Source organism: Ornithorhynchus anatinus, chromosome 3, assembly GCF_004115215.2.
Source record: "Ornithorhynchus anatinus isolate Pmale09 chromosome 3, mOrnAna1.pri.v4, whole genome shotgun sequence".
Lineage (NCBI taxonomy): Eukaryota > Metazoa > Chordata > Mammalia > Monotremata > Ornithorhynchidae > Ornithorhynchus > Ornithorhynchus anatinus.
In genome coordinates, this window is record NC_041730.1 from 65,564,670 (window position 1) to 65,584,366 (window position 19,697).

At 43.2% G+C, this 19,697-nt stretch overlaps 1 protein-coding gene across 3 annotated transcripts in view; it reads right to left on the minus strand.

Moving 5' to 3' along the window:
• Positions 1-19,697, minus strand: part of MYO5B (myosin VB) — a 360,820-nt gene that overhangs the window by 129,936 nt on the left and 211,187 nt on the right. For all 3 annotated transcript variants that reach the window (XM_039911492.1, XM_029060231.2, XM_029060229.2), the window contains exons 11-12: positions 6,613-6,694; positions 4,353-4,493 (exon numbers count right to left, since the gene is read on the minus strand). In XM_039911492.1, coding sequence (XP_039767426.1) covers positions 4,353-4,493; positions 6,613-6,694 — 223 coding nt within the window. The remainder of the gene's footprint in view (positions 1-4,352; positions 4,494-6,612; positions 6,695-19,697) is intronic.

Below are 19,697 nucleotides of genomic sequence, written 5' to 3' on the forward strand. Positions count from 1 at the left end.
GGTATGACCACCTTCCCAGGGAAAGAGAATGGGGCTAGGAGTCAGAGGGCCTGAATTATAATTCCAGCTTCACCATGTACCTATCTTCTGTGTGACCTTGGGTAAGTTACTTAACTTCTCTGTGCCTCAATTCCTTCACCTGAAAAATGGGTATTCAATACCTGTTCTCCCTCCTACTAAGACTGTGAGCCGCATGTAGGACCTGATCATCTTGTATCTACCCCAGTGCTTAGTACAGTGCTTGGCACATAGTATGGAAGCAGCATGGCCTAGGGGAAAGAGGACAGGCCCTGGAATCAGAGGACCTGGGTTCTAATCCTGGCTCTACCATATGTCTGCTGGGTGACCTGGGGCCATTCACTTAAGTTTTCTGTGCCTCAGTTCCCTCATCTGTAAGAAAAAAATGGGGATTAAGACTGTGAACCCCATGTGGGACTAGGACTGTATTCAACCTGATTAGATCATATCTACCCTAGAGCTCAGTAAAGTGTCTGGCACATAGTAAGCCCTTCGAAAGTACAAAAGGAAATGCACTTAAATACTACATTTATTCCCATTGCCTCATTTGGGCCTGATTTTATGCACTGCTCAATTATCACATTGGTAATGAGGGACACATCTGGTCTCTCAGGCCACAGGGGCAGCCACTCAAGACAATGGGCTTCCTATGCACTGGGGCTCAGCTTCTCCTTTCCTGCCAACCTAAACATCAGACAGCTTCTCAGATGATGATGTCGGACTGTTTGGTCAGGATTGGGCTTTCCATCATCGTAAATTGGAAACACCTTCATCCTCGTTCCTTCAGACAAGAGTAGTGGCACCTATAGCTGCTTCAGAGAATGGCTTAAAGGGGAGATTTTCTGCTATCTCTCTCTTGTTGCCGCTCAAGGCCCTTTTTATCTCAGGTTTCATCTTTCCTTTCCTACCTGAGACACGGCACAATTTCTAAATCCACCATCACCTTCTCTTCTGTTTTCAGATTCAAATTAAAACATCTGAACTTTCTTCCCCCTCCCTTTCTCAGTCTGGTTCCATCCTCTCTCTTTCTGAGGGATGGTTCTGGCCAGTGATATTTCCTGATCACCGCCCATTCGAGTCGCAGTACCTGATTCTATTCAATATTATTTCCTTCTTTCTTTCCCATCCTCCAAAGTGGTTCTGATATGCCCAGAAGAAAATATGCTCTTTGGAAATGAACTTGCTAGAAAATGTTGTACCGACCCAAAGGAGTCACTGCCACAGACCCCTCCTCCCAAACATTTTTAAGGGGCTCATTCTCTTGGAATGGCTGATCTCCAATGAAAGTTTTCACATTAAATTGTAAACTCCCTGAGGGCAAGGATCCTGTCTAGCAACTACTTTGCATTTTACTTTCCCAAGCACTTAGTACAGGGTTCTGCCCACAGTAAGCGCTCAATAAATACCATTCGTTGACTGTTACACCAGCACCACCACACCAAAATGAATGTATCAATCATATTTATTGCATGGTCACTGCCTGCAGAGCACTGTACTAAGCGTTTGGGAGACTACAATATGATACAGTGGGAAAACACATGCCCTGTCCACACCAAGCAAGGAGACAGACACTAATATAAATAAATTACAGATGTGTACATATGTGCTGTGGGGCTGAGGGATATGGATGAACAAAGGGTAGAAATCCAAGGGCAAGGCAATGTAGAAAGGACTGGGAGAAAATAAAATGAGGGCTAGGTCGGGGAAGGCCTCTTGGAGATGTGTTTTAAAAAGAATTTGAATGTGGGGAGAGTGATTGTCTGTAGGATATGAAGTGGGAGGGCATTCCAGGTCCAGAGGCAGGACGTGGACGAGGTAGTGGCGAGAAAGGTGAGAGTGAGATACAGTGAATAGATTGGCATTAGAAGAGCTAAGTGTGCGGGCTGGGTTGTAGAAGGAAATCAGGTAGATAAGGTAGAATGGGACAAGGTGAATGAGTGCTTTAAAGCCAGAGGTGACTTTCTTTTTGATGCTGAGGTGATTTGGGAGAAAAGAAGGGCGAGACTCCTTCCTTTGGGGTTTTAAGCTCACTAAAGTAAGGGTGGATTGACAGGTGAGCCCATATAAACTGCTAACCCAGTCAACCCAGGAATTAGGACTTGTGGAAGATTTGGGGCAAAGAGTTAAGCTTGTCACTTACTCAAGGAGAGCTTGCCCCCAAAGAATTTACACAATGCTACCTCTGAGCAGCAGATCAATGTTTTTCAAAATGCAAGAGTAGAGCTCCAGTAAGACGTAAGGAAGAACTCTTTGACCCCAATGATGATTAAGTCCAGGAAAGAAGTTACTGTAGAATTCCCAGCTTACAAAACAGAAGACTTGCTTCTAGGACAATTGCTTCAACAAAGCCTAAATTCTCACTATTGGCAGGGAATTTTGCTCCCATCTTCAGGTATGACACTTTTTCTGGTACGTAAACTTCCCTATGAGAACCTGGCAGGACTGTGAATTGAAGGATGTGTGGAGGTATATAGGATTTAAATTCTGCTCTGTTCCCTGTAAGGTGGGCAGAATTCCTTCATAGGCCCATGATGGCAAAACAATACACTTCCATTACAAAACCTATCACTGCAAGCTTGTTGTGGGCAGGGAATGTGTCCGTTATATTGTTATACTGTACTTACTTTCCCAAGCACTTAGTACAGTGCTCTACATAAAGTACAATCTCAATAAATATGAGTGACTGACAAGGATTTATTCAAAATTATCCATAAACCCCTCTGGTAAATAGTTCTCAGCCTAGGCTGCCTCTCAGAAACCTGCCTTCCTTACAGGAAACCTGTCATACTTGAAAAGTCCCAAGAGGAAAACTGCCTATCTGCTAGAAAAGACTAAGTGAAGGCCTGAAGAACCATCAAATTAATAAGGCCAGTTCACCGAGCTTGCACACGAGGAACAGCCACATCAGATGATAGTCTGAACTGTTTTGGACACATTATTCTCCAGAACCCAATTTAGGAGAATAAAGTGAGCTTCCAGAAAGCAGGTAGTAAATGCCACACATCAGGAATGAATCAAACCAGTAGGCCCTCTGGTTCTTCCCTGGAACTGGCTCTTCCATGTAGACAAGAAACATACCAGAAATCAAAACACCAATTCAACTGAGCATGTGAAGTCCCATCCAGATAGAATAAAATTAAAAACTAGGTATAGGCTGTAAGGTCATTATAGGCAGGGAATGTGTTTACCAACTCTGCTATATTGTACTCTCCAAGTGCTAAGTTCAGTGTTCTGCACACAGTAAAGTGATAAATTAATACCATTTATTGATGTAGGCTGTGGTTATTTTGGGCAGGATTGTGCATAACCTGCAGGGTTAATGTGGAGGGTCAGAGAATCTTTGTTCTTATCTCAGCTTTCTGGTGCCTCCTTTCCCCTAGTAAACCCAGGCACAAAAGTGTAAAAGATTTAGCTACCAATCAAATGGTACTTGAGTGTTTACTGCATGCAAAGAACTGACAGTTGGTAGATGCAATCCCAGCCCACAATGAGCTTTCAGTCTCGAGGGTGAGACAGACATTGAAATAAATACAGATTAAGAAATGGCAGGGTATAAGGATATGTATATGTGCTGTGGGGTTGAGGGTGGGGTCAATATCAAGGAATTAAAGAAGAAAAAAGCACCATGTGGTAGATTTCACTGTTTTGGGCTGTTTATTTTTCTCATTCCACTTGGTTTTTCTTTAAACCCTTTCTTTTGAGTTTCTGACCTACAGCTTGATTTCTTTCTGGAGACAAAAGTGTGCCCAAATTGGGCCCATTAATCTGTAATACAAGGTCTCTCCTTGTTGGGATGTGAGACCACACAAAACAAAAGCCTTTCTGCTCTTCAGTTCTAGCATTAAGATCTGGACCATTTCCAAAAGTTAAAAAGTTTGTGTCCCATTTGTTTACATACTCTATTTTTCTGTCCTGTGATATCAACATTTAACAAATGTGGAAAGACGAAGATGAGAAATACGATATTCAGTGAAGGAAGGGGTAAGCAGTTTGAAGGAAAAGAATAATATTGGTAAAACAACATGAACCACAACCAAACACAAGACAAACAGCTGCTGAAATGTAACTTTTCTTTTGAGAAACTCTAGGGGACTCTATATCAGAGAGCAGGCTGTAACATGAACAGAACCAGTGGTTTAATGGGGAACATCAGAAGGCATTGAGTCCCCATTCTATTTGTGCTTGCCATCAGCAGAATCCAAACCCTACTTTTCATGTCTTCTAAAAAGGAGGGGGCAGGGCTCAGATTCACTGGGATGTCCTTCCTTTCTCCTTCCTTCCCGCCTCCCTCCTTCCCCTGGCTTGAAAAACATCTTAGAAAATATCAGTTTTACCTTACATTCTTCATCCAGCAAGTCCAAGATACCCAGTTTAGCTTCTATTAGATCAATACAAGGCTGGTTATCGTAAAAATCTATAAGGGTCCAGGGAATTTGCTCTTTCATGTACTCCTCTTGCTCCAGTTTGAAAACATGCTAGGATCAAAAGGAAAAGAGAACATGAACACCTGGAAGGGCCCCCTTTTCTTACAATTCACACTACCTCACCCACCCCTCCCTGCCCCCCCCCCAACACTCCACTGCTAATCAGCAAGTATTAATCAAGCACCTACCACGAGTTTAGAGTGCCAGAGGAAGTTTTATCCACAAAGGAAATGAACTGGCAAAGCTTTGGGCATTAAGAGATGTCCTGGTCCCCAAGAGACAATGTTTCTTGTTCAGTCTTGGGAAATCAGCCAATCAGATGTGTGAACAGGTCAGGAAAACTTTATTTATGGCATTTGTTAAGCACTTACTATAGGCCAGGCACCGTACTAAGTGCTGGAATAGATACAAGTTAATCAAGTTGGACACAGCCCCTGTCCCACAGTGGGGCTTACAAGTCTTAATCTCCATTTTACAGTTGAGGTAACTGAACAAAGAGTAGTTTTGAGCTGTTTATTTTTCTTATTCCACTCAGTTTTTCTTTAAACTCTTTCTTCTCAGTTTCTGACATACAGAGGTTTGCACTGCAGACAAGTGGTGGAGCCAGGAGACAAATGATGGAGCTAGGACTAGAACCCAGATCCTTTCAACTTCCAGGCCTCTGCTCTATCCACTAGGCCATGCTGCTTCTCAAGATTACTCCAAGGTACCTTGTTCAGCTGTGTCTTTTCATGCAATCAAACCCCCACCCCACTTTACAGAACCAAAGGGCTTCTGGGGATGAGCCAAATAAGATCATTTTCTCTGCAAGGTCGGGCTCCTAGGCAAAGAATTCAACTGCTTGAGTGGAACAGCGTTGCTACTTCAGACCTTAATTTACAGTAAGAACAGTGAGTTCCAGCCACTTTCATTTGGTGATCAAACTGTGTGAGAAACCAGACTGAAACCTACTCTTTCATGTGGTCTGGAAGAATGATGTGCTCAGACATGGTAGAGAAGCAGCGTGGCTCACTGGAAAGAGCACGGGCTTTGGAGTCAGAGGTCATGGGTTCGAACCCCAGCTCTGCCACTTGCCAGCTGTGTGACTTTGGGCAAGTCACTTAACTTCTCGGTGCCTCAGTTCCCTCATCTGTAAAATGGGGATTAAGACTGTGAGCCCCACGTGGGACAACCTGATTCCCCTGTGTCTACCCCAGCGCTTAGAACAGTGCTCGGCACATAGTAAGCGCTTAACAAATACCAACATTATTATTATTATTATTACATGGGTAGGGCTCAGTTTATTTTTCAAGAGGTGCCAGAGCTCAAGGGATTGAATTTTACATTTTAAATGTTCCTTGACTTCGACTATGTAGCAACATTACTGTCAGTGTCACTGATAATAACTATAACACTGCCAAACATACCGGCAGAACAAGTATGGCACTGCATGAAGGTGATATGTTGGCAACATCTAGCAAGTTTACAAATATAAAATGGAGATTTTCTTTTTACTGGACCTGAAATGCAAAGATCAGAGCTTTCAAGGCTACAAAATTCCAAACCAGAGGTGCTGGGACTATCAGTTACCGACTCTGGCTTAAATTTAGCACCGAAATTGGGCCAGTTAGCCTTCTGGATGAGTGGGAACCACTTATCTAAAGCTTCAGGAGAGTCTCCCTGAATCACATGATGGGAGGCAGACTGTGAGCCCCCTCGTGGGACAGGGATTGGGTCTGACTTGATTAGCCACTAGCTACCTCAGTGCTTAGTGCAGTGCTCGGCACGTAGTGAGTGTTTAATAAATACCATTAACAAATTATTACGATTCTTATTAGCCAGAGCATAGACCTGAAAGTCAGGAGACCCAGGTTCTAATCCCACTACTGTGTTACCTTGGACAAGTCACTCAGTGTCTCTGGGTCTCAGTTCCTCATCTACAAAACTGAGATAAAATACCTTCTCTCCTTATTTTTCAGACAGTGAGACTGCCAATTTACTTATCTTGGATATACTCCAGTACTTAGTCCAGGGCTTGGCTCCTACTAAGCACTTAATAAACACCATAACTATGTAAAAGAATGAGAGCAGGTCCACTTTATGTGGGGGCAGAGCCAGGAAGCAAAGGACTGGGCCAGGGCAGGCAATGTTAATTAATGCTTGCTCCCCTGAGTGGGAAAGCCAATCTTACCGAGTTGAACTGCTGCTGGAGTTTTTCATTTGCGTAGTTGATGCAAAACTGTTCGAAGCTATTCACTTCAAAGGTTTCAAATCTGCACACAAAAAAAAAAAACCCAGAAAGCTAATGATAATAATAACTGGTATTTGGTAAGCACTTACTATGTGCCAGTCACTCTATTAACCACTGGGATGGATATAAACAAAACGAGAGATGAGTGGTTATCCTTGACTCTTCTCTCTCACTCAACCCACATATTCAATCCATCACTAAATCCTGTCATCTCCCCCTTCACAGAATCGTTAAAATCTGCCCTTTCCTTTCCATCTGAACTACACATTAATACAATCACTCCTTCTATCCCACCTGGATTACTGCAACAGCCTCCTTGTTGACCACCCAGCTTCCTGTCTCTCCCTGTTCCAGTCCTTATTTCACTCTGCTACCCAGATTATTTTTCTACAAAAACGTTCAGGAAATGTCACTCCACTCCTCAAAAATTTCCAGAGATTGCCTAACCATCTCCACATCAAACAAAAACTCCTCACCACTGGCTTTAAAGCACTCCATCACCTTTTCCCCTCCTACCTCACCTTGCTACTCTCCTACTACAACCCAGCCCACACACTTCTCTCCTCTAATGCTAACATTCTCACTGTGCATCGATCTCGCCTACCTTACTGCCGACCGCTCACCCACATCCTGCCTCTGGCCTGGAATGCCCTCAACCCTCAAATCCGACAGACAGTTAGTCTACCCTCCTTCAAATCCTTATTGAAAGGCACATCTCCTCCAGGAGGACTACCCTAAGCATCCCCTCTCCTCTTCTCCCACTCCTGTGTCGCTCTGACTTGCTCCTTCTGTTCTTCCCCTCTCCCAGCCCCAATGCACTTATGAACATATCTGTAATTTATTTTTCCATATTAATGTCTCTATCTCCACCTCTAGACTATAAGCTCATTGTGGGCAGATAATATATCTATTTACTGTTGACTGATATTCTCTCATGAGTTTAATACAGTGCTCTGCATACATTAAGTACTCAATCAATATGACTAAATGAATGAATGGATCCTCATAATGCCAAGGTTACAGGCTTGTGACCTAGGGAGGGTGGTGGTGCTGTCTACAGTAATGGGAAAGTCGGAGGGAAGACAAAATTTGCGTGGGAGTTCCGCTTTGGACACGTTAACTTTGGAGAGTCGGCAAGACATCCAAGTAGAGATGTCCTAATGGCAGGAACAAGTGTGAGACTACAGAGAATGAGTGCTTGTCACATAGAAGGCACTTTAACACCAAAATTAAATAATTGAAAGTATTTATTGTACTAGCATCTACCATTTCTTGTGGAAGATTCCCAAATCTACCTCTCCAGCCCTGATCTCTCTCTTCCTCTGCAGTGTTGCATTTTCTTTTGCCTGCACGGCATCTCTACTTGGATGACCCGACACCTCAAACTACACATGCTCAAAACTGGATATGCAGTTTTTATAAAAGTTACCCAGAATTGTGTTTTCAGTAATAGATGAAAAATGCAGCTATGTTGTAATGTATATGTCCAAAATTAGTCCAATCTTCCCCTTCCTAACTTTCCTTTCTCTGTCAATAACACCATAGTCTTCAGACTGCCCAAGTCCATCAGCTTGAGATCATATTCCTTAACTCACTGTCATTCAGCTCTCAGATTCATTCAGCTCTCAGATTCATTCACCTGCTAAATCCTGGCATTTCTTCTTCCACAACATTTCTTGGATCACCCTTTTCTCTCCACTCAAACAGCTATTATCCTGGCTCAAGCTCTCATCACAGTCAGTGGCATTTATTGAGCACTTACTGTGAGCAAAGCACTGTACTAAGCAATTCGGAGAGTACAATACAAATGAGTTGGTAGACATGTTTCCTGCCCACAAGTTGTTCCCAGTCTAAAGGGGGAGATAGAAATTAATACAAGTAAATATGCACATAAAGTTCTGAGGGGCTAAGGATGGGGTAAATATCAGGTTGGGTACAGATGGAAGTGAATAGGTGATGCAGAAGGGAGAGGGAGTAGAGAAAAAGGGCTTAATTGGGGAAGGCCTCTTGGAGGTGATGTGACTTCAATAAAGCTTTGAAGGTGGGGAGAGTAATGGTCTATCATATATGGATGGGGAGAGAAGTAGCATGACCTAGTGGATATAACATGGGCCTGGGAGTCAGGAGGACCTGGGTTCTAATCCCAGCTTCGCCACTTGTCTGCTGTGTGACCTTAGGTAAGTCACTTCACTTCTCTGTGCCTCAGTTACCTCACTGGTAAAATGGGCATTAAGACTGTGAGCACCATGTGGGACATGGACTGTGTCCAAGCTGATTAACCTGTATCTACCCCAATGCTTAGGTAAGTGCTTGTCACATAGGTGTTTAACAATTAAAATTTAAAAAAACAAGAGGGAGTTACACGTCGGGGGTAAGGTTTAGTGGCAAGACAAATGAGATCGAGGTATAATGAGTAGGCCAGCATTAGAGGAGTGAAGTGTGAAGGCTAGGCTGTAATAGGCTGTAATCTGAGGTAAGGTAGTAAGGGGAGAGCTGATTGACTGTTTTAAACCCAATGGTAATGAGTTTGCAGTTGGTCCCATTTTGGTTAAATCACTGAATCAATCCTTTCCCCCTTTAGTCTGTTCTTCGCACTGCTGCATAGGCCAGCTTTCTGAAACGTCACATCTCTCCAAGCCTCAAAAACCTCCAGTGGCCACCCATATCCTGCCACATTAAGCAGAATCTCCTTTCCAGTGACTTCAAGGCTCTCTACCAGCGTTCCTCACATACCTACTCTCTTATCGGGCACTCTTCAATACTTCCCAGCTCCTCTCCTAACTACCTCGCTTTTGACTCTTCAACTTCTAACGCTCTGCTCATGTCAGTCTGGATCTTCCTGCTCCATCAAAATCCACCTAAAAGCCCTCCTAAAATCCGACTTCCTCACGGAAGCCTGATGAAGTCCCAGAACCCCAGGTGTGTCAACAGAAGCAGTGTGGTCTAGTGGATAAATCAAGAGTTAGAAGGAGCTGGGTTCTAATCCTAGCTCCATCACTCATCTGCTGTGCGACCTTAAATTTTCTATGCCTCATTTGTGAAATGGGGATTAAGACTGTGAGCCCTATGGGAGACAGTGCCTGTGTCCAACCTGTATTTTGCTTCTGTTTCACTTTCCCCAGCATTTAGTACAATGTTTTGCACTCAGTAGACACTCAATAAATGTCATGGCTGATAAAGATGAGAATAAGAGATATTTTACTACAGGGTTTTTGAGTTGGTATCACCTCCCTACCAACTACACCTCAAACTAACTGTGATGTTCCTCATCACTCAGCGGGTGAAATTTTAACCAGAATCTGGGATTTTTGCAAGTGGTGTCTTGCTCCTCACAAGCACATGGACCCAGCTGGGGAGGCACTTCAATGCCAAACCTTCAGGATGGTGTGACCTGCGCTGGGCTCCGCTGGGATCACCTACAAGGGCATCTTTCCCCAACAGGAATTGTTCCAGACAGACAAAGATGACGCATTGTTTCACCTTCACTATCTGTCGCTTAATAGCTCCAGCTAGTGCTCCAGTAATGTGCCTCAGTTTCATCATTTGCTAAATGGGGGATTAAGTACCTGATCTCCCTCCTGTATTAGCTTGTGAGCCACCTGAGGGTGAAGTACTGTGTCACAGTCCAACCTCATTAACTGGTCTCTATCCCAGCATTTAGCACAGTGCTTGGAACATAGTTCAGCACTTAACAATTATTATTATTATTATTATCATTCATAATACAACCCTATCATTCATCATCTGGATGGGCAAACTGCGATGGCTAAGAAGGAAGACCCCTGCAAGCAGGGAACACGTCTATCACCTCTATTATATAGTAGTATCCAAACTGTCTAGGACAGTGCTCTACACACATTGTAACCGCTCAAGAAATACAACTGATTGAGAAGGTTTTCCACTAGATTAAGTGAAAAAGCGAGGTGGATAGACTGGGGGCTGCTTGAGGGATTAGCAGTTGGAACCATTCAATTAACGATGTGGACTGCACACCCATTGTGTTTACGGACTGGCAATAAGCATTGTGGACTTCTCAGCAGATGAAGATGACAAAGTCTCTGTCTTTGAAGTTTTTCAAATGTAGTGTGGGAGCAAAGACAAACACTCAAACACCAGCACAAGGAAAGATTTGTACAGAGCTAGAGTCAACGACAACACCCGCATACCTTGATCATCAATGGCTCATAAAAATGTAACAGGAAACAAATATTTCTGTTGGAGAAAGTATAAAAATCTATTTTACTGCTGCCCCTGAAGGAATCCTAGAGGTGTTAGTTAATCTGCAAATCGGGTATAGAGAAATTGTGTTAGTTTAATTCCTTTCCTACTATGTGTATTTTAATGCCAGGATTCCCAAGTTCATGATTGTGGTGCTGTGAAAATGAAAATGAGCATTTTTACAAGGGCTAAGAGTTCCGGGAGGTGTTTGGAGAGATATGGAGGCTAAACTGGAAAGATTTCATGACGTGGTTAAAAATGGACAGCAAGGCCAGGGGTGAAAATTCAATTAATAAAATCTGAAAGGGAAGACGATAGATTCAACCTGGCAACTGGTCAGATCACGGGAGTCGGGCAAGCTGGTGGAGTCTGGCTGCCCTGGACTGATAAAGGATTTAAATCCTTTCCACTTGTCACTCTGAAAGGTTTACATTTGTAACTCTCCTGGAAGAACATTCTCATTAATTTAAGATGGCCTGAAATTAGTTCATAATTTCCCTATTTTCAGGATATTATCTAGTAACAATTCCCCTGCCATCAAATGTAATTACTGTAATATAGGAGGCTACAGATAAGTGAGGATTCTCTTCCACATTTAAACTCTGGAAGAGAATTGACTGCAAAGAGAGCCAGGACTTAAGTGACATGGCAACTTTTTCTTTGCAATGAACTTATTATATTGGTAAGAATGCTTCCCAATCACTGCAGTGGCTTTAAGTCAACACAATGGATCAATTTATAATTCATATTAAAATGTCACAAAGAAATTTCTAAAACAGCAAGAATTGGATTTCACCTCCTTTTCTGTAAAATCAATCTCAGTAACGTCGAATCCAGCACACTTACATGCCATTTGGGAGAAGCAGAGAGAATGGAATACGAAGGAATAAGTGGAAGAGATGCTAGGATATTACAGGCAGGCTCTCAGCTACAACATTCTCTCCGGGGTAATGTGAGCCAAATGTTTGTTTCTAGGGATTCAGTGAGGAATGACCGATGATCACAAATCTCTTTGGAAAGAATAATAATAATAATTTGATATTTGCTAAGCGCTTACTATGTGCCAAGCACTTTCTAAGCACTGGGGTAGATACAAGGTAATCAGGTGGTCCCATGTGGGGCTCACAGTCTTAATCCCCATTTTACAGATAAGGGAATTGAGGCACAGAGAAGTTAAGTGACTTACCCAAAGTCACACAGCTGTCAAGTGGCAGAGGCAGGACTAAAATCCTTGACCTCTATCTCCCAAGCCCGGGCTCTTTCCACTAGGTCACACTGCTAAATGACAGCAGAAACCCTCAAGAGCTTCAGTTTACAAATACGCCAATGACTGAAGGTGGATTGTGTCTACCAACCCTATTGTATTCTCTCCAAAGGGCTTAGAGCAGGGCTTGGCACAGAGCAAGTGCTCAGTAAATACCACTGACTAAGTAGTTGGTCTATGGGACCTCTGAGGAAAACTGAAGGAACTAACACATCTGGACCTGAAGAAAAGGTGGAGAGAAGCTGGATAAGAGTATTTCAAGCCTAGTAAGCCATAGTAGTAGAAAGAGTAATTTTTAAGTACTGATGTGCAAAACACTGATATGAGTACTGGGAAAGAAATACTTGGATGACATAATCAATCATATTTTTTGAATGCTTCTTGGGTGCAAAGCACTGTACTAAGCACTTGGGAGAGTGTAGGCATTAACTGTGTGCTTACTGCATGAAGAGCACTGTACTAAATGTTTGGCAGAGTGCAATACAACAGCGTTGGTAGATACATTCCTCACCCACATTTAGACAATGTCTATACAAAGTATCAGAGGTTAATGGGCCCGCAGTTCACCTCTACTCGGGAGAAAATGGAAGGAAATGAGGACAAATTGTGACATGAAGGATTTAGTTTGAATATACAGGAGGACTTCTTAAAAATGTGGTTGTCAGCCACCAGACAGGCAGCTACTAAGCCTTTAAAGACAAGAGATACACTCCTATGCTGGATCTAGAGGCAGAGGCCTCACCTGTCTGGCCTCAGAAGTTTCATTTTAACTTTCAAATACTCTGAACATTTGTCAGTTAACCGCAGTGCTTTCCGCAGAGATGCAGTGCACCCCCGTTCTATCATTTTCTCATCATAAAGAATCCTCTCCTTCAGCCTCATGGGCATTTCTTAAAGTATTCAGGCCACTGAATTTCCACTTGGGCTCCATCGGCAGTTCCTCATGCTCCTTGGGGGAAATTCACACTCTAATCCTCCTGTACCTCTGGAGGTCAGGCTATCTCACCCTCAGGCTAACAGAGAGTCCAGGACTCTGTGGACCATTCAGGAAAGGGGTGAGCAGAAGTGAAGATGGCCGGCGTGGATCTGAAACCACTCAGTTTGACCTGAGCCAGACTGGCTGGGTCAGGGAGCGGGTCAAATAGCCATTCGATCCACTCCATTCCATCCTCTACCGCCAATCCTAGGAGCCCATCTTTCTCTCCGATTCACCCGGTTTCTCAGCAAACAAGCGGCTAACACAGCAACAGCAGCAATGTCCCTGCCTCCTCAGCATTTTGAACTCGGAAGTCAAAGACAGATGAAAGTGTATTTTTACCCAAGTGAAGCCGTTTTTTCCTCTACAGCGTGGAGGGATGGGGGATGGAGTAAGAGCTCTCTGTATATGTAATTAATCAAACCTGTGGATGGAAACACTTGCTTAATGTAATGTGAAAAGAAAAACCCTGTCTTGAAACTGCTAGGCTGTTTCCTATTAATTTCCAACTACCACCCAACTGAGAAAAGTCCTGCAGGCACCTTAACAGAGCCTTAAAGAATGGCTTTGGTCTGGGGTGGCTAACTGCTCTGGGATGACCAGTGTATTCACTCCTCAAATTGGGTGGGTGGGGGTGGAGAGGGGAAGAGAGGGGAGAGGACAGGAGGAGGGTAGAGAAGTGCTGCTCAATTATTTTTGTTCCAGATCTCCATAAAGCTCCCAACGTTCCCCAGTCCCATCTTTTCCCTCTAAAATGAAGTTTGGCAGGATTTCCAAGTGCTTGGGTAGCCTATCCTACCTCCATTTAGCAGAAGCAATGTGGACTAGTGAAAAGAGTACAGGCCTGGGAGTCAGAAGAATCTGGGTTCTAATCCCAGCTCTGTCACCTGTTTACTGTGCGACCTTCAGCAAATCACTTAACTTCAGTGTCCCTAGGTTACCCCATCTATAAAATGGGGATTAAGACTGAGCCCTGTGGGACAGGAGCTGTGTCCAAACTGATTAATTTGCATCTGCCCCAGCACTTAGTACAATGCCTGGCACAGAATAGGCATTTTAGACCATTAAAAAAAGTGGGCATAGTAATAGAGGCAAAAGAATGCAGAAGTAGATTTGGGGACTATGGTTACAGGATACTAGAGGTGACTGTGAGGATTCTTGCTCACAAGCCTCACTGTTGCCTAATGACAACTCAGAGTCAGTTTTGGTAGCTCAAGTGAAATTCTCCCATGATCATCTACAAGGAATCCCTATTGCATTACAAGAAACACTGAATTATGGGAAGGACTTTCAAAGAGGAAAGCTTCTGACATGGTTTACTCCAAAGCTTCTTCTCCTCCTCCTCCTTCCCTCCTCATCTGCTTTCTCTTATCAGCTTCAGAGGGCAGAGGGAGGCCATTAAAGGGGAGAGCAAGCAAGAAATGAGTACACAAAAAAAGGGAAGCAACGTTCCTACAGCCACTGGAAACTCCATGCTTCTCCCGGGGGAATCCCAGAGGCTAGCAATGACAATGACAAGCTAAAGCAATCATGTTTGCAATGAAGGCTAGGTGAACATAAGTGATTCACTTCAAAACTTCCTCAGGCTCCACCACAACACCTAACTTCAGAAGTCATCCTTGTCCCAGTGTCACCCCTGGCTCAAGGGAGAGTGCAAAGAATCCTATTCCACAGGGAGGAGGGCTGCACATCCATACCCTCAGCTGTCTTGATCACCAGCCTTCTTGCATACCCATGGTTACTACACTCCATTCCTTTCCTACTAAAGGAAATTTCTTCATTTTAGTCCACAATATGTATACCCACTCATTCACCCTTTTATGGAAATTTCACTACCTATTCCAGCCCAATGTAGATATCCGCAAACACTGTCAGGGGTGATCTTTAAGTTTGTGTTTCATTTACCTCTAGACTGTAATCTCACTGTGAGCAGGGAGAGTGTCTGCACACTCTGCTGTATTGTACTCTTCCAAGCCCTTAGTAGAGTGCTCTGCATACGGTAAGTGTTCAATAAATTCCACTGATGAAATACAATATTTGTCCAGGGTTGAAAAGAAATCAGGCCAAGACTAAAGGAAATCAGGCAATAGGTCTAGAACTGACTCAACTCTGCAGCTAATTCCAAAAACCCTTGTAAGAGACTCTGAGGATTGGAAAGGACTTCAAACAGAGATCTGGGTCCTTCCCCTGCCTCAGGCAGGGATCCAAGATGAGAACTTGTTTCTTGTCTGTTTTCAAAAAAATGTGTAGGAGAGGAGAACCCTCAGAATGTTCTCTGAGCCTACAGCCATGAGCAACTGGAGGAGGGGCTGTTGCAACAAGGAGAATGAATCAATGACTGGTTTATTATTTATATACTTATTAGACTTTTATGATTCCTTTCCTCTGAGGGTGCGGGCTGCTGAAAAAACATGCCTGCACCTGAAGATGTTTTGGGGGACCTCTCTGCCTCCTAAATATTGCAAGAAATACTTCATTATACAGAGCCTGTTTTCAAAGGATGGACTGAGGTATATCTTTGGACCTATCTGCTTCAGAGAAATGACAAAACCCTTGGGATTGCAGAAAGACAACAAGCAGTCAACGTGGAATATCTTAAACAGAAAGAGCAAATGCTGCCTTTGGGGAAAGGATAGAAAACTCTGTGTTGTTTATTCACTGGTACCAAAAGTAGCTCTGGACAACTATTTTTGGAGATAAAATAATAATTATAATAGTTCTGGAGTAGAGAGGGCCCTTTTGGGCCGGTTCAGACCCACTCCGGCCACCCTTCCGCTCACCTAAAACCACATCCTCCCCCTAGCCCGGATGTAACTTCTTCCCCCTCCACGTAAGGCAGACCACTTTCACAGCATTATGAAGGTCATATCTCCTCCAAGAGGCCTTCCCTGATTAAGCCCTACTTTCCCTGATTCGCTCTCCCGTCAGCATCATTTATCTATGTACTTGGGTCTGTGACCTTTGGACAGTTGAAATTCATCCCATCCCCAATCCTACAGCACTTACATACTTATATTTAAATTGTATATTATAAATGCCTTTTTAACATTAATGTTTATCTCTCTCTCTAGACTGTAAGGTTGTTACAGGCATGGAACTTGTCCACTAATTCTATTGTATTGTACTTTCCCAAGCCCTTAGTACAGTGGTTTACACATAGTAAGCACTCAAATACTACTGATTGATTATACAACTTGTTCACATAGTCAGATTTTTTGTTAATCCTTTAACATTCTTATAGCATACTGAAGGGAGTAAATCAGTTTCAATGGGCCAATATTAAAGGGCTGCCAAGCAGTGTTTCCTAGTGGAAAGAGCACAGGCTTGGAAGTCAGAGACATGGGTTCTATTTGTGGCTTTGTCATTTGTCTGCTGTGACATTTTGGGCAAGCCATTTAACTTCTCTGAGCATCATTTCCCTCATCTGTCAAATCAATCAATCATATTTATTGAGCACTTACTATGTGCAGAACTAAGTGCTTGGGAGAGTACAGAACAACAGAATTGGCAGAAAATTTCCCTGCCCATAACAAACTTGCATGGAGATTAGGACTGTGAACCCCATGTGGGGCAGGGTCTGTGTCCAACCTGATACCTTGTATCTAGCCAGCACTTAGAACAGTGCTCGACACATAGTAAGTGCTTATGAAACAGTGTTATCACTATTAGAGACTTTATGAGTCACCTTTTTCTTTCCCTTCTTGAAGGGATGATTTACTGATCCCCTAGGACAAAAGAGGCAGGAAACATGCAAAAAATATACTTAGATGGTGGTTAGAAATGTTCCCATCATAATTTAAAGATACTGGCTTGCTGCTGTTTCTTCGGAATGGGGATTGCCTGCTCAATGGTCTTGAATCAAATGGTCTTGAAAAGACATCTTCTGAATTTTGGCTAGGTGAGCTTCAGCTCGTAGGCATGCAATTCCGTAGGCGTTCCACTGGATGCTCTTTGGCATCCGTAGGCAGGAGAACTGAAAATGATTCAGGCAATTTTGGGTCTGTTACAACTAGGAGGAGGTGGAAACAACGTTTCCACCACCTCTCCCCCAACACCCACTTCACCCGGATGGAACTCTTTCTATTATTTCTCTCTTTTCTATATGGCTTTCCCTATTCTTATTCTTTCTATACCATGGGTACTCCACTTGCCAGTGTTACTCAGGACAAAAGAGGTTACTGACTCCTGCACTACAAATAAACTGTAATAGAAGAAAAGTTTTCCCCTTTGAAGGGAACAGACTAGGAATAATAATAATCAGTAATAATACTGGAGTGCTTACTATCTGCCAGGCATTCATTCTTTCATTCATTCAGCCATATTTCTTGAGCACTTACTGTGTGCAAAGCATTACTAAGCGATGGGATGGATACAAGCAAATTGGGTTAGACACAGTTCCTGTCCCACATGAGGTTCCAAGTCTTAAGCCCCATTTTACAGATGAGGTCACTGAGGCCCAAGGTCACACAGCAGACAAGTGGCAGAGCTGGGATTAGAACCCAAGTCCTTCTGACTCCCAGGCCCATGCTCTATTCACTAGGCCATGCTGCCTCCATCAAACCACAACATTATTGAGCAGCATCATCATTAACATTATTTAACGAGCATTTCCTGTGTGCAGAGCAATGAATCAAGCACTTGGGAGAGTACAATACAACAGAGTTGGTAGACACATTCCCTGCCCACAACAAGTTTACAGCAGACTGGGCAGTCTAGGCAGGGACTGTCTGTTATATTGTACTCTCCCAAACGCTTCGTACAGTGCTCTGCCCTTAGTAAGCCCTCAATAAATACAATTGACTGGCTAGAGGGAACTTAGTCCAGAGGCACATGCTATGTGCAGAGCACAGTATGGAGAAGTAGCATGGCATAATGAATAGAGCACTGGCCTGGGAGACGGATGGTCATGAGTTCTAATCCCGGCTCCACCACTTGTCTGGTGTTGGATCTTGGGCAAATCATTTCATTTCTCTCTGTCTCAGTTGCCTTATATATACAATGGGGATTGAGACTGTGAACCCCATGTGGGACTGGGACTATGTCCAACCTGATTTGCTTGTATCCACCCTAGCACTTAGAACAGTGTCTGGCACATTGTAAGTACTTAAATACCATAATTACCAGTATTAATTATTATTAAAACCTTGGAAGAGTCCAATTAGAAGAAAACATCCTTGTTATCAGGAGCTTCCAATCTAACAGCAGGGGGATGGACACAAAAAAACATTTACAGCTAGGAGGAAGAAGGAAAAATGGATATGTAATTCATCTGAAGACAAGCATGTCCTCAGGCTGTCTGATCTAAGGCCACTTTGCCCTGGAATATGATGATCTTTAACTCACTTTATAAAAATTGACTTTTCCTTCCACTTCAGGCCAGCCAGAGGCTGGAACACAGCCAACTTACAAAGGCATCTGTGCCAGAGAAGGAATACAGAATTCCACCTTTAGTGTTTAGTGCTGACAACTTCAGCGCCCTCTCCTTCAGGTTGCATGACACACTCGGAGACCATAAATTCCATTACGAAAATTAAATGACAAATAGGAGGGGAAAAGACTATTTGGGCAGGACCGGTGACATCTGGAGAGTCAGCAGAATTGGAAGCATTACCCAAGTTCTGCCCTGATGGTCTTTCTTCCCCTTTCTTCCCCAAGTATTGGGAAGTGAAATAACAGTACAACATTATACTACATAATTCATTATGAATTAAATTCATAATAGTGAAATAACATTACAATATAAGCACTCATAATTTATATCCCACAGTATCATTATAATAATGCTGCATCTTGATGTTTTACAAGACTTTATTTTTCCTAAAACTACTGATTGGAAATAACCTATTTTACCCTTATACAATATACAGGTTAGATAGGGTGATGTAAGTGTGATTCAATTTCCTGATAAGGAAACTGAGGCTCTCAGAGGCCTCACATAGCAGACCCAAGGGCAGAGCTGGAAAAAGGATCCAGGTCTTTTGCATGCTCTTTCCAGTAGATGAAGGGATTCCTATACCCCATTATAGAATTACAGTTTTATTACATGATTGTGCACATTAATGCCCGCCTTTTGCACTTTATGAGATTACTGTATCCTCCTACAACAAAAGGGTCAAGGGAAATCAACATCTAGGTGGCCTTAACCATGGTATGCCCTACTTCAGAAGACTAAGCCAATCATAAGAATTAAATAACATTCTTATTAAGGGGGTTTGAGAGCCTCAAAGTATTCATGCCAGAGGTAAAACAATTTATCTGTGAATTTATTTAACATTTACATCACGGCTGAGGAAAGGAAGTATTAGAAAGAAAGTATTACCTGCAGTCTTCTCCTACATGCCACCCAGGGCCCTTGTTCTCAATATTCTCTGCACATGCTGGGCTGGCAGGATTAAAGCAGCAGTAGAGCATCCTCAACATCTTTCATACCAGTCAGCCATGCTGTTTCTCCGGCACCCCACCCATTCTCTTCTCTGAACCATCAAGGAAAGTCCAACCCCATCCTGCCTTCCTTCACCGGGTGGTAAAGAGAAAAGCACTTGCAGCCCAGCACCACCTCCACAAAAC